Below are 26,227 nucleotides of genomic sequence, written 5' to 3'. Positions count from 1 at the left end.
CCCTGAAAGGGCATTAGAGACCCTGAATTTCTGTGTTAGTCAATGGTGTTGCCTGGCAAAGTACTGCAGTGTATTGCAGTTGCCTTCCACAGATGGCTGGCTAGAAGTCTCTCCCCTTCTAACAACCTGCTATTGACATATGTTGGAAGCATTTACACCTTGACCTGCTTGGCTGTGTTATGAACACACATTTCTTAACAATCAAACCCCTGGAATGAGATTTGCACAGGAGCTTCTGGCTGAGAGGTAGGGCCACTACCAGTTGTGCCACAGGATTCTATTTGGCTCCAGAGGTGGGCTCCATATGTGCCCTTATGAAACTAAAACTTTTTCAAGCCAACAAGACATTATTTTGCAGTAATATGTAGTACTTTCAACCCAGAAGGAGAATTTACATTCTTCACATGCCTCTTCTATCCTTTTTCCTTACTCATGTTTATGAAGCCCATACTGTGGGGAGGTTTTGGAATCAATGAACCCAATGTCATTTGTTCCTTGAAAGTATACTGCACTTTCCATAGTCATACATCAAATCACTTCCGTGCTGTCTCTCAAATACTACTTGTACTAAAAGCAATGTTTAATTTCCAACTGAATGTTGGATTTCCAGTTATCTCCACAGAAAGCATGGTGCCTAGCTGACACATTTGAAACTAATGTATTCGTTATAAGTTCCTGCAAGCCATATTTTGTGGAAATGTAGATGTGACTTAGAAATTAGTTCAAGTACAGATTTTTTTGTATGAATTTCAGTGAGATAGAACCTCTAGGTGTTTAGTTAAACTGCAGCTATACTGTTGGTTTCACATCACAATGACAAGCCATTTATTGTGTAAAGGGTAGCCTGAGACTCAACTGGATACTAGTGACTTTGGACATTTTTGAGGAGAAAGACTAACACCACTTTACACCCGAATCTGAGTCAAAAGGAGTGAAAATGGAGTTTAGCAGAAGCATAGCAGGCTTGTAATGAATCTGCAGCTGGTGTTCTCTCTGAAGCTCACAGGATTGTTGTCACTTTTAGATCGTAGAATCCCCATGGTGTGGAAACAGGCCATTTGGCCCAACAAGTCCACACTGACCCTCAGAGCATCCCACCCAGACCCATTCCTCTATAACCCACCTAATCTGAAATCTATAGGCAATTTAGCATGGCCAGTCCACCTAGCCTGTGCATCTTTAGACTGTTGTAGGAAACCGGGGCACCCAGAGGAAGCCCACACAGACACAGGGAGTCAGCCAAGTATGCAATTGAACCCGGGTCCCTGGTGCTATGAGGCGGCAGTACTAACCACTGAGCCATTGTCTGCCCCTGGCTAGAAATTAAGATTTTCGTGAAACTTTCAAAGTTAATGGAAAAGGAATTTGGCTGTCAATTCAGTGTGAGCCTGCTTAGTGCTACTGCTGTCAACTATTTTCATTATCATTTCCATTTTACTTGCACTGTAACTTCAACATTAGTGTATGTGAGCAGCCTTATGCCAACACAAAACCTTTGACAAAGAAGTACCATTTCTTTACTCATAGGGAAATGGGGCTTCATTTTCCATATTTTTGGCTCGCTCCTTTTTCCTCTGTGTCTGAGAAGTTGGCATGAGAAAACCTCTTTCTTTACTCCTGCAGACCTTCAACTTCCTGTTATTCCAAATGAACCTGACTAGCCCCGGCCGCCTGCTTGATAATGGCACCAGGAACCCGGGTTCGATTCCAGCCTCGGGCGACTGTTTGTGCGGAGTTTTCACATTCTCCCCGTGTCTGCGTGGGTTTCCTCCGGGTGCTCTGGTTTCCTCCCACAGTCCAAAGATGTGCAAGCTGGGTGGATTGGCCATGCTAAATTGACCACAGTGATCAGGGGTATGTGGGTATTAGGGGGATGGGTCTGGGTGGGATGCTGCTAGGGGCGGTGTGGACTTGTTGGGCCAAAGGGCCTGTTTCCACACTGTAGAGAATCTAATCCAATCTAATCAGAACCATCATTAGCAATATTGATTGTAGTTGCTAATAAAACCAGAATCAAACAGTTGGTTTGGAGCACAGGTTGAAATCAACTGTAACAGCATTTATCTGTATGATGCCTTTGTCATGTTCTAAGTTCAAACAAATGACGAATTAAGACATTCAAAAATTGTATATACACACTGCTGGTGTATTGAATTATAACATCTAAATTATACCATCTTCCACCTTACAACTTTGAACATTTAACAGAGGAGACAACATATGACACCATACCAGTAAGTGTTGTTTCATCTCAGCAATACCAGGATGGGAAGTATCAATAGGTGGAGTATTCAGACTGTTAACATGGGAAAGCTGTTATGCTGTTGCTGCCATTTAGTTCTCGATTACCAGGAATTTCTCTCACTCTTATCACCTGCCAAAATCAGGAGGGTTTGCAAATTGATAGTAAATCTGTTTGGCCATGTTATGACACACCTTCCGTGGCCATGAAGTACTGAGTTATAAGTTGAACATGGAGGCTCTGGGTCAGAAGTAGAGACACTACTTACAGTGCTGCTAAATTTCCCTGACTTCCAGAAGCAAATAAAATAGGTAGGTTTCTTGTTCATTTGGATTACCTTTACTTGAATCATATCGCGAAATAATGGCATCTCATTGCTATTACGTAGTAGGCATAAATTTGAAAGAGTCATCTGTTAACTAGAGGTGTGATTTGATAACGGATAGAATTTAATGCTGTCTCTTGTGTTAGGTTTGGTTGTGAGGATGTTTAATCAGGTGAGAGGGTGGCAGGTAGTGATCTGCGCCCCCCCCTCCCCACCCCACCCACCTCCCCACCCCACCCACCTCCCTCAACCATCCAGCCAAACCTTGGACTGAGAACAATCATCCTGCCCTTGCTACTACCACCACCTCCTTTCCACATTGGCCCTGCAGTTTCCATCTCACCACCATTCGCCTCTGGCCTGGAATCAGTAATGATCCCAGGTTTTTGGTTAGTGTAGTGCCAAGGACAGCTACTGCCATCCTGAGAGCACTGCTATTCAATAGATCTTTGGCCTTGATTTGCTGGTATTTTGATGTGAGGAAGGCTTGCTGCTGTGTAGTTAAGTTTCTAATTGGTATCCAATGCAGCCAGCCAGCAGGCAAGTCCCCCCAAAATGACCCACCACCAATAACCTCTATTAAATGCAACCCTTCTATGTCTATGACACAGAAGGAGACCATTTGACCAATCAAGTCCATGTTATCTCTCAAACACATTCTAAACAGTATCAATTCTCTTGACCTCACCAATAGCCTTGCAATTTTATTTCCTTCACATGTTTATCTGATGGCCATTAAATCATTTGTTCATCTTTGCTTCCAACATACTACAAGACAATGAGTTCCAGGTCATTACTATTTAGTGCATAAATCTTTCACATTCCTCCCTATATCTCTTATCCAAACTTTAAATCTGTGTCCCTCAGTCATTGCACCATCAAATTAAGGGCCCAGCTTTACCTATCTTATCTAAGCCTGTCATATATATCTCTATCAAATCGCCCCATATCCTCCATATACTCCATTGAGATCACTCCCAGGATCTCCAATCCAACCTTCTAACTGAAATTGCTTATCCTTAAAGCATTTTGGTAAATTTCCACTCCACCCTTTCATGGAGCTTCACATGCAGCAAATGCTGAACAGAAATGTACTCAGGACTCTAGTTGTACCCCACTCAGCTTTATATTTATTCAGTATAACTTCCTGGCCTTTGTACTAAGTACCTTTTATATAAGAATTTCAAGATCCCACATATTTAGGTAACTGCTTTCTCAGTTATTCATGTTAACTTCAAAACTGTACACTCGAACTTCCAATTCCTTCTTTCCTGGCATATTAGGAATTGTGACAGTAAATATACGTTTTTTTTTCTATCCCTTCTGCCAAAATACCTAATGTGAAACCTGTCTACATTAATTTCCATCTGTCACTTGTCTAGCCACTCTATTAGCCTAACAATGTTCACTTACAAACATCATCATCCTCATTGTTTTCCACACCTCAAGGTTTGGTATAACTAGTAAATTTTGAAACTTTATATTCTCATATCCAAGTCATTTTAAAAAAAAGAAATATGCCTAGTACTGAACCTTGGAAATTCCACTGACTTCAAACCTCAAATCCTAATACCTGCCCTAAAGTTTAACCATAAGCATTAATGTTCCATTATCTCTTTTTTGCACTTTCTTACTCACTTACATGTCTTCCATTAATCTTATTTCATATTTACTTCCTGATTCACATCTTTAATATCATAGTTTAATATAAATGAGGGTAATAACTCTGCTATGCCAACACAAAATCAGGTGTTGATATAATACAGTACATGATCAAAATGTTTTGATACCCTTCCTAAATATTAGACACAATGTTGAGATTTATCTTTGTGTAGATGCAAAGTAACTAATAGTTGTAGAAATTTTCGGTTAATTCAACGTCCTAGAATTTTATTCCAACAAGCAACAATCCATTTGACGCAATGCAAATTGTGTTACATAACCAGACAAGTACTGCTTCATTATTACATTGCCTGGAGCTCCACACAAGCAAGCTTGAGTGCACAATCTGTATGCTGGTGTTGACCTAGTATATGTTCTCTGTTCGTTTCAGTGCAGTCAGACTCTTGTAATTAAATTAATTCATCATTGCTCTAATTTTCATTGTTTATCTTCTCATTATAAAACTGATAAGAGAAATAATAATCTGTTTGATGCTTTTGTAGCCAATTTGATTATTCAGGCTGCCTTATAGTTGCTTTCCTTGTACACATAGAGAGTGTGCAACGAGGTGTTTTTGTACGATTGTCTCGCTATCTATCAACAGTGATACTAATGCAGATGAAGAATATTGAGTTGTTCCCCTACTAGGTGGTTTGTGTCAAAAGAAAGGCACTGAGCCAACATAATACAAGTAGGTGAAGATATGCAGTATGGCTAGGCATCAACAAAATAAGCCAAAATAAATATAACTAGTTCTGGGAAATACATACAGAAGTGTTACTGTAGATCATACAGTTGTATACATTGTAAAGTCAAAAGCTGAATTTTCTGTAAGAAAAAGCATAATGTTAAATGGGAATTTCAGAGAATGACAAATCAATACTGCTACTAAGCCTTCTGACATCAGGCAAAACAAACAAAAAAAAAATCTCCTTATGTACTCTGTCAAGTCTGTTCCAGAGTTGAACATTTCTGTCAAATCTCCTAACTTTTCAGCCCTGAGGAGAACAATCTCTACTTCTCTAGTCTCTCATCATAACAGAAGTCTTCCATCCTTGGTGCTGTTTTAGTAAGTCTCTCCTGCAACTGACCAACAATTGAAATCTTCCTAAAGTGTGGTGCACAGAAGTCCAGTAAAGTTTGACAAGTAATTTATGAAGGCTTGGCATAATCTGTTTGCTTTTATACTCTATTACTACCAATGGATTTGTAGACCATTCTGCGTAGATCTTTTATAATCATACAGACAACTGTGATAGATTGTTATTTGCACCGCCAAGATGGAAATCAGCAAATCAACCATCAAACGGTCCATCTAATTTACAGTCCGCTGAAATTGTCAGAATGAAAAATCAGGTAAAATCTTCTATGGGTAAGGGGTGCACTCACTAGGCTACCAACCATGTGGAGAAGTGGAAAATTCATCTCAATCATTTTGAGGTCAGCTGTGTATAAATTAGGAAGTATGTTCACTATTATTCACAATCTTATTCACTACTTATCAACAGGCAATATTTTAGGATACCAATAGGCATTGCTTTTTCCATTTTGACTTTATGAAATAACATAGGTCAGGAACAGGGACAGCTCATCAATGAAGGTTTTATCTTCAAAATAATTAAAAGTGAACCTACCTGTTGTATATTGCCCAAGGAAATAATTTTGTCAGAAAAGAAACCAGAAATACCAACAAGTGAGGCTTCACTGAAGAAGAGTGGAACACCAGTGACATGAAAGAGGCTCAAAATGAGGAACTTGATTTTGTTTTTACATAGTCAAAATGCTTGGGGGAGATTTCATAAAATCCCCTGCAAGGTGTTGCTTTCCAATGTGAGTCTCACACTGTTAAAACTAGTAATGAAATGAAGCAAATAATGCATTAACCTTGCTGCATGGTGCATGAGCACAGAATCACTAATACAAGATATGTTGGCCGATACAGAAAGAAATCAGTGTTTGTCACTTGTGCAAATGTTTGTGATTTGTGTGACATTAAACATGGAAGTTGTGTTAGTAAATAGAAGTTTTAAAAAATTAAGTTCTTCAAACACTGAAGAAACAAGTGGTGAAAAGTATTATTAAAGCATGGGGTTTTAATGTGAGATTGCTTTGCACAGTGTTGCAAACATAAATGTGCATGTACCAACACATTGGAGCCCAGTAAAGTTTGTTCAGGTCTTTATTAAAGTTACACTGTTCATTGTGGTTGATGTATGAATAGAAATCAGCTGAAGAGGAAGAGGAGGAGGAAGAAACAGAAGAGACAAAACCTGATCCACTCCATCAGTTGATTTTACACTTTAGCCGTACTGCTCTGACTGAGAAAAGGTAGGGATTTACACAATACTGTGTGCAATTTAGCACTAAAACTTAATTGCAGCTTTTGTTAAAATGTTGCATTGAGGATGTTTATGAATGAGGATGAATTAATACTCTGCCTTCTCACTTCAAAGTTGAAAGACTAAAAAAGGGAAAACACTGTCTTTCTTAAGAGTCCTGTATGGGTAAACATCTGATCACTATCTCATTCTAGGAGATGGGACCACAACAAAGCTATGCCTTTAAAATTGCAGCCTCCCTTAAAACAAACAGGAGAACTTTTGGGGAGGGATTTCATCATCTCATAATGATGCATTCAGGATTTTTATTAAGACATAATATTGGGCCAGTATTTCAGGAGATTTATATGGCCTGTAATTGATCTGGAGTTATTGCAGCATTTTTGAAATCAGAGTCCATTTTTAAACACCGCCATCACCATTGTGGTAATGTAGTAACTCCAGAAATAATTAGCATTGTTTTAAATGCAAAAATTTAGGGTCTCATCTGACGCAGTTGTTATTTCCTACTTCTGAGCTAGGAGACCCGGGTACAAGTCCCACCTGCTCCAGAGGTGTATAATAAGATCTCGGAATAGGTTGGTAAAATATCTTGAATGCAAAAATTAGAATTGCAGGTTGGTAATGTATAGAAGACTCTCAGATTTTTTTCGATATGAGAAACATTATACTTTGTCAATATTGAATTACATAAATACGTAGCATAGAAACAGGTCATTCAAATCAAATAATCTATACTGAGGGCTATCACTCCGTATAAGTTTCTTTTCATTCCATCTACTGAATGTAAACCTTTCAGAATACCTTTCTATTTCCTTTGCTCTCATATAGTAGTCTATTTTTCACTGAACTCATCCATTTGTCCGAACCATTTCCTGAGTAAAGGAATTTTCCTATATTTCTCTTTGAAAGTATTCCTGTTCTACATCATGTATTTCTGGTCAGAACTTTGGATTCTTTTTCAGATGAAAACAATCCCTCCACATCTATCTTGTCCAATCCATTGCTAAATTTAAAGATTCATTTTTTTGGTTGGTGTAGTGCACTGGAACTCAAGCCCCACTATTCCTAGAGTTGTAACAAAAGTTAAAGTTTTTAAAAGAGCTGCTCAATATCCCCTTAATTCCTGTTTCACAGATTCAGGTTGATAGAAAGCAAGAACCAGATTCCTGTACTTAATAAGAATCCCCCCCTTATTGCAGGCCGTTAGATTCTAGCCATAGGTAAACATTAAAATTAAATTAGATGAACTGTACGAAGTAAAATTCTAAACCCTTATAAACTCCCCCTTACACACTATTCAGATTCATATGGGAAAAACAAAAGGACAGTGGGAAAACAATTCCGTAGTCTTTGTCCATAAAATCTATTGGGTTGGTCTTTGCTGACCTGAGGGGTTCTCCTTAACCTTCCTTTTCCTGAAAGCTTCCACTGGTTTGCAAGAGACACAGGGTGTCTGTTTCACTTATGAAAGGTCTCCGATCTATCCAATTCAAAATCATAACTTTCAGCATCTGCTGAAGGAAAGTGGCTTACTATAGACCTATAGGTTTCTCTGCTGGCCTGGCTTCTCTCTGTCTTGTTCATAGTCTTAAGTTATTCAGCTGCCTGTCAATTAATCACTTTTGTTGGCAGGCAGAGGGCTGTTCTCATTAATTGTGAATTAGGAACCAATTATCAATCAGTTTCACTTGTAAACGATCCTTCAACTCCAGTTCATCTGCATATCTCTAGAATCCACAGCTACTCAAACGGGTTCACAGAAGGTTTCAAGTTCCTGGCATTCAAACCATGCAGCCACTCCTGTAAATCCCTGGATTTAAAACCATTCTTCTTCTTAGCTTTGAAAAGCACAAAAAATAAAGACACAGTCTTTCCAAGATAGACAATAGGTGCAGGAGTAGGCCATTCGGCCCTTCGAGCCAGCACCACCATTCATTATGATCATGGCTGATCATCCACAATCAGTATCCTGTTCCTGCCTTATCCCATAACCCTTGATCTCACTATCTTTAAGAGCTCTGTCCATCTCTTTCTTGAAAGTATCCAGAGACTTGGCCTCCACTGTCTTCTGGGGCAGAGCATTCCATACATCCACCACTCTCTGGGTGAAGAAGCTTTTCCTCAACTCTGTTCTAAATGGCCTACCCGTTATTTTTAAACTGTGTCCACTCTTAAGTTTCTCTTTTCTAAAAGGAAGAGAAAATAATCTATTCCATCTTTTCTAATTTAAAAACAACTCCCTTACGTGATAGTATTGTGATATTTTGGGTTCATGAGCCACAGTTAAAGAACACTGGCAGTTAACTGTTCAGAAGTAATTTTATTATAGTTTATTAAGAAGCCTCAGTTCAGATTTAAAGCATTGGCTCAATAGACAGAGAAAATATCAACTTCTGACAGTTGAGACCAGTTCATTGATATCAGAGGATTAATGGAGTGTTGTCACAGAGTGAAGGTGATTGCAGCAGCTTGTGATCATTGTGATCAATCAGTGTGACCTTTTAAATCTACCTTATTCTGGTACCTGATTACTCAGAATTGTTTGAACTTCTCCAGAGAGTAGATAGAGAGCAAAAACTACAGTGCAGAGCCAGCTAATTCATTGAGGTTCTGTACTATACTGAAAAATTACAACTTATCAAGGATCCTTAATTCTTACAGCCTCAAAGTGCTCACATGCTCAGATATATTAAAATTCTCTTAATACGATAGTGAAGTTGAAGTTTTTCCATGATTTAGCAACAGAAAATGGTTACTATTACATGTCAAATTATATCTTATAATTCAATATTTTCAACCAGTCCACATAAACAAGAGTGTCGACAACAATTTTCAATTCCTCTAAAGCCACAGGAAAGATGACAGAGGACTGGATGACAGCCAGTGTGGTACCATTATTCAAGCAGGGAGGAAAGGATAAACCAGGAAACTACAGGCCAATCAGTCTAACCTCAGTGGTGGGAAAACTATCAGAAACAATTCTGAGGGATTAGAAGCAATTCTGAGAGGCAAGGATTAATCAAGATTGGTTAATGTGGGTTTTGTTAAAGAGAGGTCATGTCTGACCAACTTGATTGAATTTTCCATAGAGGTAACCAGGTATGTGCAAGAGTACAATTTTTTTTAGGACTTCACAAAAGCTTTTGATAAGATCCTACTTAATTGCAGCTTTTGTTAAAATGTTGCATTGAGTATTGCAAAAGTAAGAACCGGGGATCCGAGGAAATTTGGATACTTGAATCCAAAATTGGCTGGGTGGCAGGAAGCAGAGTGTAATCATAGAGGGGTGTTTTTATGACTTGAAACCTGTACCCAGTGGGGTTCCAGGAATCAGTGGTAGAGCCCTTGCTCTTTGTCGTATATGTAAATGATTTAGGCTTGAATGTATGAAGGTCAATTTAATAAATTTGTGGAAACGAAAATTAGTGGAGTGGTAAATAGTGATGAGGATAGCCTTACATTACAGCAAGATATAGACAGACTGGTCACCTAGGCTGAAGTTGCAAATGGAATTCAATCCAGATAAGTGTGAGTTGGTACACTAGGGCAGGATAGACAAGGCAAGGGAATCCATGATGAACTGTAGGACCCTGGGAGGCACCCAGGATCAGAGCGACCTAGGTGTGCATGCCCACCAGTCTCTTAAGGTAGTGGAACAGCTAGATAAAGGCGTTAAGAGGTGTATAGGACACTTGCCTTTAATTACCAAGGAATGGAATTTAAGAGCAGGGATGTTATGCTGGAACTGTGCAAATAATCGGTTAGACCACAGCTAGCGTATTGTATGAGGTTCTGGGATCCACATTATAGGATCAGAGAGGGTGCAAAGGAGATTTACCAGGATGTTTCCTGGGCTGGAGAGTTCTGGCCATGAAAAGAGATTGGATAGACTCTGTGTATTTTCCTTAGAACAGAGCAAACTGAAGCGGGACATGATTGGGATGCATAAAGTTATGAGGAGTATACATACATTGGTCGGGAAGGAACTTCTACCCTTGATGGCAGGCATCAGTGGTGGTGAGGGGTGCGGTGCACAGATTTCCAATAAAGGAAAGAATGTTTAGAGAAGATGTAAGGAACAGATTTTCACCCAGAGGGTGGTGGGAGTCTGGAACTTACTGTCTGTAAGGGTGGTAGATGCAGAAATCCACATAACATTTGTGTGTCTTGTAGAAAACACAGTTGCACTGAAAACTTGACATCTAAAATACCTTATTCTTCAATAATGTCTTGGAGCTGTTAATTAAGCTGTGAATTTGCACAACCCCACCAATAATGACAGATTGTGGAAGTGGTCAAGTAACAATAATGCTACAATGATAGCGTTTAGAGTATGCCAACAAATATCAGTTGAAATTTATAGATCAGATTTTTATGTTTTTGCTAAGTTTTTTTCAAAGGAAAGGGTCGCGGTTTAAATAATTGTATAGCTTGAAAGTTCGACATATGTTACCCATTGTTCATAGCCATTTATGTTTCCACCATAATATCATGGAACACGCATAGTAGATTGAGGCCGTCCTAAAGCACAAATCGGATTTCTTGTCTGTGCCCTAAGTGGCCATCCATCTCCGGTTCATGCCTGTGCTTTTTACATGATCCCCCTTGTCCCTTCTGGGGATAATTGAGATCATCTAGAAATTGGGTACAATCATCCTGGTTCCATCCACTATTTTTAAAAGCTCTGGACCCCATGCAGTTCTGCAAAAGATCCAGCCATTAGTTGGTTTACTTAACTGAATTTTCTGTCACCTGGGAAGGAAGCATATTTTTTAAGGAATATCGCAAAAAAGGAGCTCCAGCACAGCAAGAGATTATGGAAAAAATAATGAAAGTGCATTAAAAATAAAATATGATTTGGTATGGTTTTCTGTATTCTGAAATAAAGCTGTATAATCAAACAATAAGCATTGTTTTGTGGGGGTGATAATATTGTAACGGTGGAGTATATATTTTGTGTTGTTTCAAAATAACAAAAATAAACCTTCGCTATATACTTAGATTCGTGACAATGAGAGAGCTAACTCATAAAATGACGCTTTTTAGAATGTCGGGTTTCAATTGCATTTTTGTGCAGATTTCAGTATGTTAAAAACAATTTTTTTAATTATACAGCAAACTAGAAATGGACCATCTCTACATGTCATATGCTGATATCATGGCAAAGGTCAGTTCAAAGTCATTTATTCTAATAGATATTTACAGTCCTTTCAACGGAGACCAATAATTGCATTGCATTTCGTTTAAACATGAAATACACTTACAAAACTGCTGCATTGTACACACCTTGACATCATTTACTTTTCACATTGGCTACCTTTGGATTTTCAAATTTTCATTTTTAATCAGTTGCTGTTTATCACACTCTGTTTTGCTACTGTTTCACTAAACAAAAATTCCTAGGGAATCCAGAAGTTAAAATTTCAAGCTCATGACTCCCGCATGACTCAGTCAGGCTGAAATCCTACAGTGTCTGCTCTGCATTCAATAACTTTGTAGTCCGTGTCCCAAGCCACTTCTAATCACTGATTCCATCTGAAATTTTGAAGATCACAGTCAATAGCATATTTGTGAAGAGTTATTCATGTCTGTAATATGCACCAGTTGCACCCATCCCAATCCTGCAACACAATGTGCAGCCGGGGCACGGGTAACCTGGAGACCTTTTACAAATGCAAGTAAGTTGTGGATGCCGGGGATGTTCAGTTCCAGTGGTAATAATAACAGTTACAGTGAGATAATCAATTCCATCTAGCATTGATTACCTTACAAGTTCTAGGTTGTTGGAGAAACACAAGCTAGCTCCCCTTTAAGTGTGAATTCCCTTTAATGTGCCTCCTATAACAAGTACAAGATCTAGCCATTGCTGCCTCTTCATCCTCCTCATTCAAAGAGATTTAAACAAGTTTATTCTGGCATCCAGGTGTTTTGATTTTTAGGTAATCGCATTAAGTTGTGAATATCTTTTATATAAAGTTAAGGAGAAATACATGGTTAGAATCAGTTGTCATTAATTGTGAACATCTGTAACAGTTTGTTCAGTTACGCATAAGAGCACTTTGGGATATAAACAGAGGAAAGGGGCTCATGTGGTGCAGTCATAGTGTCTCTGCCTCTGACCCAGGAGGCCTTGAGAGTTCAGGCCATGCTGTGCGAACACAAAATCTGTAATACTGAGGGTGGAAGAAGCTGTAAGACTGAGTAGTCAGTCAACTCTATCCAAAAAAGAGATGCCTTTGTTTTCTGAGTCACCAACTAGCTTGGCTCAAGATTGATACAGTACAGTACTGAGGAAATGTCCAAGGTGCTAGTCGTTATTAAAACAAGGCTACATATTCTTGTTTAGAAGATTAAAGATCTTGTGATGCTATTTTGGCGAAGAGCAGAGGACTTCAGGTACACATTGAAGCACGGATTGTTTCCAAATCTGCAATGTTGGTGAATCTCAACTACAACATCGATCGAGTAACTATCATTAGTCTACATTGTCATGAGAAAAAAATGATCAGTCAGCCCTCCAGATCATTATCCAGTGCCTTTGCTGGATAGCATAGGCCTCACCTGCTTTTGCATGGTTGTTTGCGCCATCAAGGCTCTGACACAAATGATGGCCTCAAGGATGTTTTTGCATAATCATAAGTCACAACTGAAGAGTGGGTGTACATAGAAAAGTATTTAAGTTAATGTGTTCATCCTCACTTGTAATTTCATTGCTCATTGTATTCGTATCAGAATGCTGAGTTCCTGTAGCAACATCCAAAAAGAAACTAAGTGCTTCCATACTACGGGTATGAAAACATGGCGCAGGTCATCCAATGGGAAGATAGTTATACAGTGTCCATCCAGCTCTACACCTTGTTATACTGAAATGTAGACAGGTGTTGTGTGTCAGGACTATGTAGAAGTCTCAAGGTGGTTGACTCTATGGAAATTGCACTGAAAATTGAAAATTCTCTGGAATAATTACCTGATGTGTGGAAAATTCTGGAAATGTCCCCAACTCTTGAATTAGCGTCGGCGACTTCAGAGAATTCCAACTGACTGACTGACTTGAATAGATGACCGCAAAAAGTTAGAAGAATTAAGACCTGCACAGACTCCTGGCTAATTATAAAACTGAACCATCCAACTCACCAATCTGACACAAAAAGTCTCAAACCTGCGACTCCATGCTCCTGCAAGTTGACCCCCCCCATTCCTCCCCTCATTCCACCCCTCTTCCGATCTCTACAATAGCCCTCCCCTCATCCTGACCAGACCAATCCTGATGGTCTCAATTCTCCAACCTATCCCTGCATCACACACTATTTGTGCTAAGTCTTGACTCACTAACCTGCCACCTTACCCCTACTCACCTGGCACCCTGTCCCCTCACTCAGCTGGTATTCTATCTATACATCAGTTACTCTGAACACCACACACTTGCCAAATTTAATCACCAACCATCTGTCATGCTGCTGCTGCTCCACCATCTGGCACCATACCCCCTCACCCATCAGCGAAAAAAATCCCTCAGCCAACTGACTCCCTACCCCTTCAGCCACCTGGCACCCTACATACCTTCCAATCTACCATTCTGTAGATAGCTGTCAATGTCTTTAGGATTTTGAAATTGTGTAATACAGCAGTTGCTACTGCAAAAGGTTTCAGTATTAATCCATCCCATTGCTGCCTGTATGGATGCCTGGACTGTGCAACTCTTGGCCAGAAGTTCAGCCAGAAATCTCCTTCAGAGGTAAGCAGACATCTTTTAGTACAACCTGGGTGGGAAATAGGGATTCTCACCCTATCAATAGATTGTAAGATTTGAACCTATATGAATTGGTTTAAGTGAAACATGGAACTATAGCAAACGTGCATATTTTGTGTTAGTTTTATAGCTCAATTCCTATTGTTGTTCCTGCTCATGGTAGAATTAAGAAGTTACTCACTACTAGTCCTATTCTTTATTTCAGAGTTGTCATATTAAAGAGGAAGGTGGTGAGGAAGAAGATGAAGAAGCTGTAGAACTAACCTTTGAAGTAAGTCAGTGATGAGCTACAAAAAATTTTAAGATAGTGCTAAGTTCTAAAAATCAGTCCCTGCCCATCAAAGAAAGTAACCAGACAACTGAATAAATTCTGACTAAAAATTGTACATTGCAGGCAGCTGCCATGTAGGTGCATTTCTGCTATAAAATGTCATGATTCCATGGTGTGCATTGTACTGGCCATCCCTTATGACGCATGATTAACTGATGATTTTTATATTTCTAATCTCATTAACTTCTTTCATAAAGCCTTCTTTTGAATATTTATCTCCAATAGTAGCTCTTCCATATTCTGTAGTCCTCCAGTGTTCTTAAGTACTTCTCTGAAAACCATAGCAAAGTGCTTATTAAGCATCTGTCTCTCATCTTATTTCTGAATATGGTAAGTCACACGTTCATTCATCATTCCTGTGTTAGCTATCCTACGTTGGCTCCAGTCTAGTAAAGCATTGATTTTAAAATTCAGATTCTTGTTTTCGAATCCTTCCTCATCTATGAATCCTACTGCAGTCTTATAGCCTATTAAGATCTTTGCTCTCCTCAAATGCCGTCCTCTTGTGACTCTCTGATCTGATGGCTACAGGAATTCCCTCCCTAAATTTCTCTTTCTAACACACACTCGGGTCTATTAATATAGAATCTTTAAAACTTATCTCACACCAAATTTTTGGTCACCTGCCCAAAGACCACCTCATGTGGCTTGATATCACAGTTTGTCTGATTTTTCTGTGAAGCTTCTTGGGACATTTTACCATGTACCAGTTGCACTGTGTGTACAAGCTGTCATTGTGTATAAAGCAAAGCAAGCAAGCTATGAGAACAAAAACAAAGTTGCTGGAAAAACTCAGTAGGTCTGGCAGAATCGTGAAGGACAAAATAGAGTTGGCGTTTCAGGTCCAGTGATCCTTCCTCAGAACTGATGGTGGCTAGGAAAACGACAGTTTATGTTGTTCAAAAGCAGTAAGAGTTCAGAAATATCCCCAGCAGCTCTCACCATCTTGTACTGTAATTTCAACAGGTCAAAACAAATCTCATTTAAGGGCTAGGACTTCTGTCAGACTTCTGCTGAGGCTGTAGCAGCCAAATTTCAGAACCTCCAAGGAAATGTAATAAACTTTAAGTCATGCTTGCAGTGGATAATAGAGTCGCATCATTGACTTGTTTTGTCAACCAAGCAGATGAACCAACTGCAAAAGAATGAATATTAAGTTCCGAAAATTCACGCTATTGTACAATCCTCTTAGGAAAAGGAGATGGAGAAACAAAGACTCCTGTACCAGCAATCCAGATTGCACAGCCGGGGAGCTGCTGAGATGGTTCTGCAAATGATCAGTGCATGCAAAGGTATAGATTTTAAAATATGTGTGTTTTAAAAACATGATTTTTTTAGTTTCACTAATGTAACCTCTAACCTGTACCAGTTCACTCAGTGCAGTCTACTGTACTTGCTCCTCTACGTTAGGGACATGAAACACAGACTGGACAACCACTTTGTGGAACACTAACATTCTGTCTGCAAAAATGACCCTGAGCTTCCTTTTGCCTGCCACTTCAACACACAACTGTGTTCCCTCACCAGCATCCCTATCTTGGTCTTGCTGCAGTGCTCCAGCAAAGCTCCACATAAGCCAGAAGAGTAGCATCTCATTTTCTGCTTTGAGTTCCTAAAGCCTTCAGGACTCTATCGAGTTCAACAAGTTTAGCACCTGAGCACCTTTTCCCATATCTTTACCCCAACACCAAGCTTTGTCATCCCAAGAGCTGCTACCACAACCAATGCATTATCAGCTGCTGGTGGTCCCATTACCAGTTATTGATTCTCCCAGGCTGACCTATACCCACTCCTTTACCTGCACATGTTGTTCTCTCTGTCTCTCAGCACCGTTTCCACCTATCATTTATTCCATCCACCCACCCTATCTTCGTATATACCACCCTTTTCCTAGCTGCAATCGGTTCTGAGGATGGGTCACTGGATCCAAAATGTTAACTCTCCTTTCTCTATGCAGATGCTGCTAAACCAGCTGGGTTGCCAGCAGCTTCTATCTTTGTTTTTGTTTCTCATTTCAAGCGTCTGCAGTTCTTCGGTTTTTTAATCTAACCTGCAGCAGTGGCCAAAGACCCAGAATAAGATGCCATCTCCTTTGTGTCGTTATCGCTGCAACCTAGCAATGAGCTTTTTTGTATCATGAAGTACATGCTATACAAACTTTAAACTACACCTGTTCATCCTGTCTTTGTATTTCTACTTCATGAGAGGTAGAAGGAAGTCAGGCCAGTGAGCTAGGAATTGCAGTGATTGATTAGCTGTTTTAAGGTGGGACCGGAAGAAGCACTCTTCCTCTTCCCGGTTTCACAGTCAGAGGTACATAGCTGAGCTGTTTCCGTTGTTCCAGAAAGTCATATGTGTTAGTTTCTCAAAGGACAGCAAACTATGGTGTTAGCTGCCTCACATGTTTAATCATTATGGGCGGGCATATAGAAGAGTCTTACCTGTTTCAGAGTGCAGATGCACCTCCTCCATTTTCGTTTGTCCAATATGGAAAGTGAGATGCTTACCATCACAGTAGGCCCATTGTCATTTTGAGATAATAGGAGGGGACTGCACTGAACAATTTCTGGGGCAGTGTCTGTTAAGTTGTTTCTTTTTCACTCCATACAAATCCAAGTAGCAAAATAGTATGAGAGTGCAAGCACTGCTCTAATTATTTAAGATGTGGAGCTGCCGGTGTGGACTGGATGGACAATCAAGTCACATGACCCTAGTTTATAGTCTGACAGGTTGATTTGAAACACAAGCTTTCGGAGCACTGCTGCTTCATCAGCTGAAGTGGAGAGAAACACACAGGCACAGAATATATAGGCGGAGAGATAATGGTAAGGTAATTCCAAGTAATTGAGAGTGTCTGGAATTATCTTGCTGTTGTCTCTCCCCCTATATATCCTGTGTTTGTGTGCTTCCCTCCATTTCACCTGACAAAGGAGCAGTGCTCAAAAAGCTTGTCATTTCAAATAAACCTGTTGGACTGTAACCTGGTGTCATGTGACTTCTGACTGATTATTTAACTCAGTAGTAACTTTACAAAAAGACAAATGGTGTATTAGTAAAACTTCAAACAGGGTTATATTACCCTTGTAAGACAGCAATCTTATCAGATTCAGTTCAGTGATATTCTTCAAAATTCAGCAGGTGCCTGTTTTATTAATATTTTTCTTTCTCATTTTTCAGGTGAGCCAGGTGTAATGGTTTCCTCAACCCTGAAACTTGGTATTTCCGTTCTGAATGGTGGTAACTGTGAGGTTCAGCAGGTAAAGAAATACTAAACGCCAATTTAATTTTATTTATTTAGCATCCACATTGTCACACAGTGCGGAAGTAGCCTTGTCCATGGCTGGATGGAGTCTTTCAGCTGCCTTGGTTTAGTCAGTAGACTGTGTGCGACAGTGAGAGTTATTGTTTGGACTATCTGTTGCTGCAATCTAATTGGTCTTGACAATCCCACTGATTTTAGGTGGCTGCACATAGGCCTTAGTAAGCCCAGCCACAGGTTAAAACACTGTCACCGTAGGTGGTATAAGCCAGATGAATGAACATTACCATCTGCAATGAGTTGGCGTTTTCACCTGCCAGTCTTTCTGCTATTGGTCCTCAGCTGTTACTCCTCAGTGTTATGGGTTTAATTGCATGATTAGTTTGAAGGAACGTGACCTGCTGGTGAATTGAGGCAGTCCTTAAATAAGTCAGGCTTGGGTTAGAGTAGATCTTCTCCAGTAGCTGGAATATTATCCTCCTGACTCGGGAGTGTCGGCAGTATTGCCCAGGACTAGGAGCAAGGGGAGGTGAATTGATCAAAGAGTGTTTGGGCTTGTGCACATTGGTAAGTATTCTGGCAGATTGCTGCGATTGTTGGAACACAGTATTGAGCAGTTCACTGCACTAATATTGTCTTATTCAATGTTTTTATACTGAATGTTATCTGTGCATTATCATAATGCATCATATTTTTGCAGTTCTGAGAGAAATATGTGTGAAGGTGATTGATATGAGAAAAAGTTGCCAGTTGCTGCTGTACAATTGATAGAATTGATAAATTACCAGAAGTAACCCAAACCATATATGATTGTTCACTGAATTGTTAGTAATGGTATTTCATTCAAGAAATACAACACTACCCAAAGGCTGAAATGCAGAGTGACTTGAATCAGAAACTTTATATAAAGGCTAAGTAATCAGGGTAAAAATGTTGAAGTATAATATTCTTTGTTTAGAAAATGCTAGACTACCTGAAAGAGAAAAAGGACATTGGTTTCTTCCAAAGTGTACAAGTTCTCATGCAAACCTGCAGGTGAGTGGTTTTCACTATGATATTGCAAGATAAATTGTTGTGAGTTTACACTTTTAACCCAGCTACAATAAAATTCAATAAGCAAGGTTGTCAGTTGGTTACATTTCCAGTGCACTCAGTCCTCATTATCTGCAGATTCACCATCAGCAACTCGCAATGTCAGCCCCGGGCCCTACTTTTGTTTCCTTATTGACTTTCCTGGTCTGATTGTCTGGCTCTTCCAGTTGGTTAGGGCAGTTATGTGGTAGTAGTATCTGCATTTCTGTTATCTGTGGGAAGTCCGTGCGCCTATCCCTGCAGTTAACTAGGATTTGCTGTATAGATCGTTGTTCAAACTAATGCTATATCATTAGGTTCACACAGGGGTTAACAGTTATACCATAAAACAATGAGTTCTGCCTAGGCGATGATATGTCACTCCATTAAACACTAGAAGCAGTACAATACCAGAGATGGAAATTAATTAGGAGAAGTTTGAGATATTGAGATTATTTCCATTGGAATAGAAAGAGGTTTAAAGGAGATTTAGCATTGCTTTATAAAACTGTGACAAAAACAGACATTGCTGGAGAAGCTCAGCAGGTCTGGCAACATCTATGGTGAGAAAGCAGAGTAAATATTTTAATTCCACTGACCCTTCTTCGGAACTGACAGTAGCTGGGAAAAGTGATATTTTTACTGATGAGAGAACCCGACCAGCATCCCAATTCACCTCACTGTCTAAACAGTGACACGTCTTCCAGGTGAAGCAGTGATGTGTGTGAACTTCATTCAGCCTAGTCTGCATTGTATTTGCTGCTCACAGTGTGGTCCTCTCTACCCTGGGGAGAGAAACACAGACTAGTGACCGCTTTGTGGAACACCTATGTTCTATCTGTAAAAAATGACCCCGAACATTCAGTTGTCTGCCACTTCAACCCATGTTCCTTGGCCAACATCTCTATCTCAAGCTTCATCAGGTGAGGCTCAGCACAAGGTGGAAGAATAGCATCTCATCTGTTTGAGGACCTCCAGCCTTCAGGACTCAACATCGACAATTTTAGGGCCTGAACACCGCTTTTCATGTCCTTTACTTACCCTATGCTCTGTCATGACATGGGCTGCTTTTAGCACAGCCAACCTATTTTCACCTATTCATGGTCTCCATTATCAGCTTTTCCCCTCCCCTGGCCCACGCTGTGTCTCACACTGTCTGTCTCTCACATGTCTCCCAGGGCTTTAGTCTGAACCTCTTGAGCACCATATTATCACCATGCCACCTCTCTTTTCTTTTCCTCGTTGCCCAGCCCCTGCAAGAGTCCAGGCAGATAGTCAAAGGGTATATGTTCCTAGGCAGAATCTTGCATGTGAAGTGCAGGGAATAATTTAATCTAGATTCTCTAAATTTTGATTCTGCTTTTCCTCTGCACTCTGCCCACTCATTCTGTAACCGTGGTGTTAGGTAGTGAGCAGTTTGCCAGCAGTGATTTTGAAGCCCCGCTGATGAATGCTATTATTGTTAAGTAATAAGAGGCTGGCTATGTTGGTGCACTGGAAAACTAATAAGCTTTGCAGTTCTGTCATTCATCATTGTGATGATTGCAGACTTCAGCAGTAACAGGCATCTATTCCCTTCTCCTTGTGCAAATGACTTTTGACATTTCCAGCGACAACTGCTACATTGTGAACACCATTAACATATGCTGCTTACTGCAACATACACAATGCATTGTACAAAGATATATCAAAACATCTAGACTAGCTTTTGAAATGTTAATGTTAAAAAAATAAGAACTTGTGTGGAATTAGACATGACACATTTCTAGTTTTATAAAACCAAAGGCATTTACAGCACAGAATGCCATTCACACAACATCAGTTCCTTTTGGAGAGTGCTAACTAATTTATTGAAGTGCACAAGACCCGTTAAATTTATTTTCTGTTATGTGCAGTCACTCAGAGGCCAACTTGTGTGTGACCTGTGAGAGAATTGATTGCAGCACATCTGTGAAGCTTAAAAGGAATGTTACCTCTTTACTACTTGTCTGCGTTCAACGACTTAACTCCACTACCCTGCAGTCTCTCATCATAGCCCTGTATCTTTCCCTGCTTCAGCAATTTATTTTTAACTATTTTTATATAGCTTACTTACCCTGCAATAAGGTTTATGAAGCTTACTTACACTGCAACAAAAAGTAATGCAACGCCAGAGGTCAAAGCCTGGTCAAGAGCAGAAACTTCAAAGTAATGAAGTCTTCCAAGTTTTATTTCGCCATTCTTTTAAACATCAATATATTAAATGATATGTAAGAAGTGTTAACTTTAAGTTCCGTGCCTTACCAGTTCTGGAAATTATGTGTTAACAGCGTGCTTGACCTCAATGCTTTTGAAAGACAGAATAAGGCTGAAGGTCTAGGCATGGTCACAGAAGATGGAACCAGTAAGTAGCTTTCTGCTGCAGCTCACAACAAATAGTTGAATAAAAACAAGTTTGAAATTAGGAAGTAACAAGATAATATTTGTGAAACTGTTATGTATCTATGAAGAAATGATTACAACATTCTCACTGAAGAGGTGTAAAAGCATTACTGTAGTGGAGCATCTAATATTCACACCCAGCATCTTAAAACATTTTTAATTTTTTCACTTGCTTTATTGAGTTTTGTTTAGTTTTTCCTCAAACTTTGTAGATCAGTTAATAAATCTATTCTATAATTGGTTCAGTTGATTTTATTTAATTAGTATTTATTGAATGATTGCAATTGTGTTTCTGTTTCTATTTTTTACTCATTTTGCGTCCTTTTTTTCTTTTTCACTTTTCTCTGGTCCACAGTCATCAAACGTGAAAGTGGTAAATAATTGTTTAGGGGTGTCTATTTCTTGTTTTTCTTTTCTCACGTGATCTTTGTGCAGGTCAAAACCAACAAAACAGCACCTGATTCCGTGGCCACTTGCCACAAATGTATACAGTGCATATCCAGCCTGGTATTATTAGTGAAATTTGAAGAGCTTTGAGCTCCACGTTAATTTGCTGCTTCTGAACCTGATGTGAAGTGATCCACTAGGAACAGAGCCTTAAAGACAAAATCAATCCAAGTCAATTCACAGCACGGTGCCCACGGCGCATAATTCCTAAGAGGCAGTCAATTTATACTAGTACAAAATTATTTTTCCAAAGTTTGTAGCAAAACGGGTGACTTCTTACAGTAAAACAATTTGAATCAATTGAAGCTAAATTCACTGGCCCCTTTTCATAAATTGTCTCTCCTGTGGATGAGACAAATTGTTCTCCAGCTAAACATTCCTGATTCTCCATATGGACCCTGGGAAATGCCATTACTGCACCCACAATGGATAGGAGCCAGTTAAGATGATGAAAATTAACAAGCCACGTGACAAGTCTCCAGGCTGTCTCTTCCTGCCACTTCCTTTCCCCCACCACTGCCAGAACTAAATATCTCTGTTTGCTGGGTCAATTGCCAAACTTCCCTTGCCTGAGTTAGGCCTTCTATCCTTCGCCTTCCCCGTTCCCCTCTGTAAATTAGAAGACATTGAGAAGCTGAACATGGAGTTCAAGATTGGAATGCAGTTTAAGCATTCTTGTCTTGCTGGCTCAGTCTGGAAATGAGTTTAATATCTTGTGTGCCATCGAGGATGTGAGGAGGCCATTACACTCAGGAAACTTTCCTGTTCTCACCCTTGCCATTGGCATTCTGAAAGCATTTACAGATTGATAACCATGTTGTTCCACATTATGACACACTTTCCATGGCTGTCAAGTCTTGAGGTTGGACTTGAACTTGGAATTCCTGGCCAGGAGGTAGGAATGCTATCCACTGCATTATAAGACCTCTTAGAATGCAACAGCAGATGCAAGTGCCCCATCTTCAACTAATGTGCATAACAGTAAGTTAGGTGGTTACAATAAGAAGGCAATTTAGCTTTGATATTAAAAAATTGCTCTAATTTTCAGTGAGATTTTAAAATAAAAATTTGTTTGATACAGGAAATGTAACAACCAACATTTTTAAAACACCTCTTCTCAAAGTTAATGAAGGAGTCAAGTACTGAACCTCTTAAGTATTGGAGGATTATGTGGCATTAAAGGAGTAAACAAATTAACATAAAATTTTAAAAACAAAATTGCATTTACAATAGACTATTATCAAGAGAATTATTAATTTTTCCTTTTAAAATCATCTTTATCTTTTGACCAGATTGCTGTTTTTTTGGTTAATTAAGATCTGCAGTGCATGTTCAAAAATAATTTGAATGAGTATCTGTCTGATTTTGCTTGTAACATTTGATAATCTTGAACATGTCCAAACTCAGTGCATTGCCAGGTGAGAGTTTCTAGTGTGAATAGAATATATAACACAAGTGGATTTTGCGTATGCTTTTAAAATTAACAGCTGAATTATTTTAAAAGCATTTGTGAGAAGGCAGTAACGTTTAAATGATTTGATGAGTACTAAAGGTATAATAGTTAATTATGTTTAACCCCTTATTGGTTAATCTATTTTTCAGAAGGCAAACAAAACGGTTCTGGTATGTTGATGAGTATTGCCAGCGAAAGGATTGTTGCATTGTGTGTTTTTATTTTTGGAACTCTCACTCATCTACTTATACATTCTTCATCAAGTAGATTTTACCTCATAAAGTCATGATTACTACTGTCTACAACTAATTCATCCCTATTCATGTTGAGTGACTACTATGTCTCTTCATTTAATATTGTTGAGAAACAGTGGCTACATTTTCACTTTAGCTGAAAGGCACAATTTGGCCTAAATCTAGTCCGCTTTGATTCTAGCAGCTAGTGCAAGTGCAATGTTCATTACAGTCAGTGAATCTGCTGAGTTTTCTCATTGTCTGTGGAAGAAGGGGTTGTCTGATAAAGACAGATAGGAATAACCTCTTTTAAATGCTTAAGTAACCTTGCTCTTACTCAATTTTAAAAACTACAGAAACTGCAGGTCAGAGCTCAGCTTTTAGCATGCATTCTAAAAGCAGCTTTTGTATTCGAAGCAAGTGATTTCATCACAAGCATGACGCCGTAAATAAAATATTTTAGCGACAGAGAAATCAATATCCTTGTGATAATGTGCTTGCTTTATCTGCTGAACCTGATAACCTGCTTTTATGGAAGAATTCAAAAATGAAACTACCGCATACCATCTGTGTGGCTATCATTCATAAATATATCTAAATATATAGAAGATCATTCACAGTTAGGGAAAAAAAATAGAATCACTCATTCGTTACGTTCTATCGTTTCCTTTTTCTTTCATATGTCATTGCCCAGGATTGTCATCCATCCCATTCCTAGTTATCCTTGAATCGATTGACTTGTTTGACCATTTCAGAGGGCAGTTAACCAAATTGCTGTGACCTGGAATTGCACATAGGCCAGACCAATTGAAGATGGCAGATTTCTCTACCTCAAGAATATTAGTGAACCAGAGAGATTTTACAAAAAAATAATAATAGTTGCCATAGTTACCATTACTAAGACTAGCTTTATTTTCCAGATTTTAGAAGTGTAATTTAATTTCCACCAGCTGCCAGGATAGCATTTGAGCCCATGCTCCCAGGCTGTTAGTTGGGCCACTGATTACTAAACCAGTGACATGACCACTGCACCATCATCTCTCCAATAAGTTACCTGAAATGACTGATCTAATTTGAGCGGGGTAGTGTTTTGATGATTACTGTACAAAACTGGTAGAGGGGAGTTGAGATCCCACATGCTTTGTTGTTAAATTGAGCTCAATAATTCTCAAGAAAGATGTAAAAGCCCAGTTGGACCCCAGATCTTGTGCTGATCAACAATTATTTTGGCAGGTAATAGGGTACAAAGTTCATTTCTGCTCAGAGCTCATTATGGAGCAAAATTTTATTTTGGCAGTAACATAAAAGAGGCAGAATGCGGTTAGCTGCCTGTTTTACATCCTGTACTTGATTTTTACGTTCCATTGAAGTTACCAAAAATTGCGCAAGGTGCAAAACGGACAACCAGTCTTCTTCATCACTGTGCATGTCATAGTGTTGCTGAAGATGAAATTTGTCAGGTAGCTGCTGGGCATTACAGGTCTCAGTAAATCCACTACACCAAATAAAGGGGTGGAAGGAAAGGACTTGCCAAGGTATTAGTTTTCCAATTTCTAGCTGTTCAATTGTTGAGAGACCAGACTTACCCATTACTGCACCAGAATGTGACAGCTACAGCAGAAACAATACATTGTGGGGTATTGTGGAGCCTGCATGAACAGAAAACATGTTGTGCTGTAATAATTAACTATGCAGAATCAAAATTTCCATTTCCCAATGGCAGGTTAAAATATAGAGATGAAAACAACAGGATACTGTGAAGCACCATTCCTCGTTGATTTTCATTCCATAAGTACACATTGGCATAAATCCATTTTTTAATTAGGTCCTCCCTTCAAGTTAAAGTCAACAGTGTAACAGAATCGCATGGCACCCAGTTCATCTTTGTTTAAAGGTAATGGAAGCAAAAGGCTTTATGTACTTGTGTTTGAGGTCAGCAGCTTTCCTTGTTAACCTTACAGCACAATGGAGGGAACCATTGGAATGACACCTTGCATAGAGGTTGGGGACTGTCAAGTGTGACTGAGTGATGAGGGAGAAGTGTAGAGTGTGATTGAAGGGATGGAGTAATGGAAGAGGAATCCAAGGGGTGACAGAGGGTGGCATTGGGGATACAAAGGAGTGAAATGGAAATGGCCTACATCCCTTGATGTGCCAGGGCACAGATTGGAGACAATCAGTCACGGTAAGAAAATGAGAGACTTAAAAAGCAAAAGTTGATATTGTCCCCATGTGCGTTTATCTTAGGATTTTGACTGGCAGAGTTCTGGCAGAGCTTGGAATTCACCCAAAATATCTTAATTATCCTCACTGAGAGTGATCTCAGTCAATGTGCTTTACTGTGTTTTGAAGAGAGGGGCCAGCTGAGCCTGCAGGATCAGCCATATCCCACAGAGTAGAGAGTACAACGGCAGGACCATAAACATTCAATAAAGATTGAATACAAAAACACACAGCGTTGCTTCTTCCAAGTGTTCCCCATGCACATTGTCAGCTTAGTTAATTTTAATTAGAATTGCATGGGAACTGGCAACAATCAAGAGAGCAGAAAGGGCACCATGTACCTGCTGTGTTTTTGGGAATACTGTGCCACAGTTAAAATGTCATCCAATGAGGTGTATGCTGTAATTACACTGTCAAACCATAAAGGCCTCTTCTTGCAATTAATGGAGTAGGGCAACGTAGAAGAAA

The 26,227-nt window shown here is 39.4% G+C and overlaps 1 protein-coding gene across 5 annotated transcripts in view; it reads left to right on the top strand.

The window, feature by feature from the left end:
- LOC125447673 (ryanodine receptor 1-like) overlaps positions 1–26,227 on the top strand; it is a 411,721-nt gene that overhangs the window by 312,998 nt on the left and 72,496 nt on the right. For 3 of the 5 annotated variants that reach the window (XM_059641019.1, XM_059641018.1, XM_059641017.1), the window contains 8 exons: positions 6,451–6,557; positions 11,687–11,738; positions 14,527–14,592; positions 15,845–15,944; positions 17,830–17,909; positions 18,870–18,946; positions 21,292–21,365; positions 21,759–21,776. In XM_059641019.1, coding sequence (XP_059497002.1) covers positions 6,451–6,557; positions 11,687–11,738; positions 14,527–14,592; positions 15,845–15,944; positions 17,830–17,909; positions 18,870–18,946; positions 21,292–21,365; positions 21,759–21,776 — 574 coding nt within the window. Of the gene's footprint in view, positions 1–6,450; positions 6,558–11,686; positions 11,739–14,526; positions 14,593–15,844; positions 15,945–17,829; positions 17,910–18,869; positions 18,947–21,291; positions 21,366–21,758; positions 21,777–23,452; positions 23,474–26,227 lie in introns of all 5 variants that reach the window. The other 2 variants (XM_059641016.1, XM_059641015.1) reach the window with 1 other exon arrangement.

Source organism: Stegostoma tigrinum, chromosome 39 (assembly GCF_030684315.1).
Source record: "Stegostoma tigrinum isolate sSteTig4 chromosome 39, sSteTig4.hap1, whole genome shotgun sequence".
Lineage (NCBI taxonomy): Eukaryota > Metazoa > Chordata > Chondrichthyes > Orectolobiformes > Stegostomatidae > Stegostoma > Stegostoma tigrinum.
Note: the sequence above shows the minus strand (reverse complement) of the source record. Positions and strands in the feature narration are given on the sequence as shown.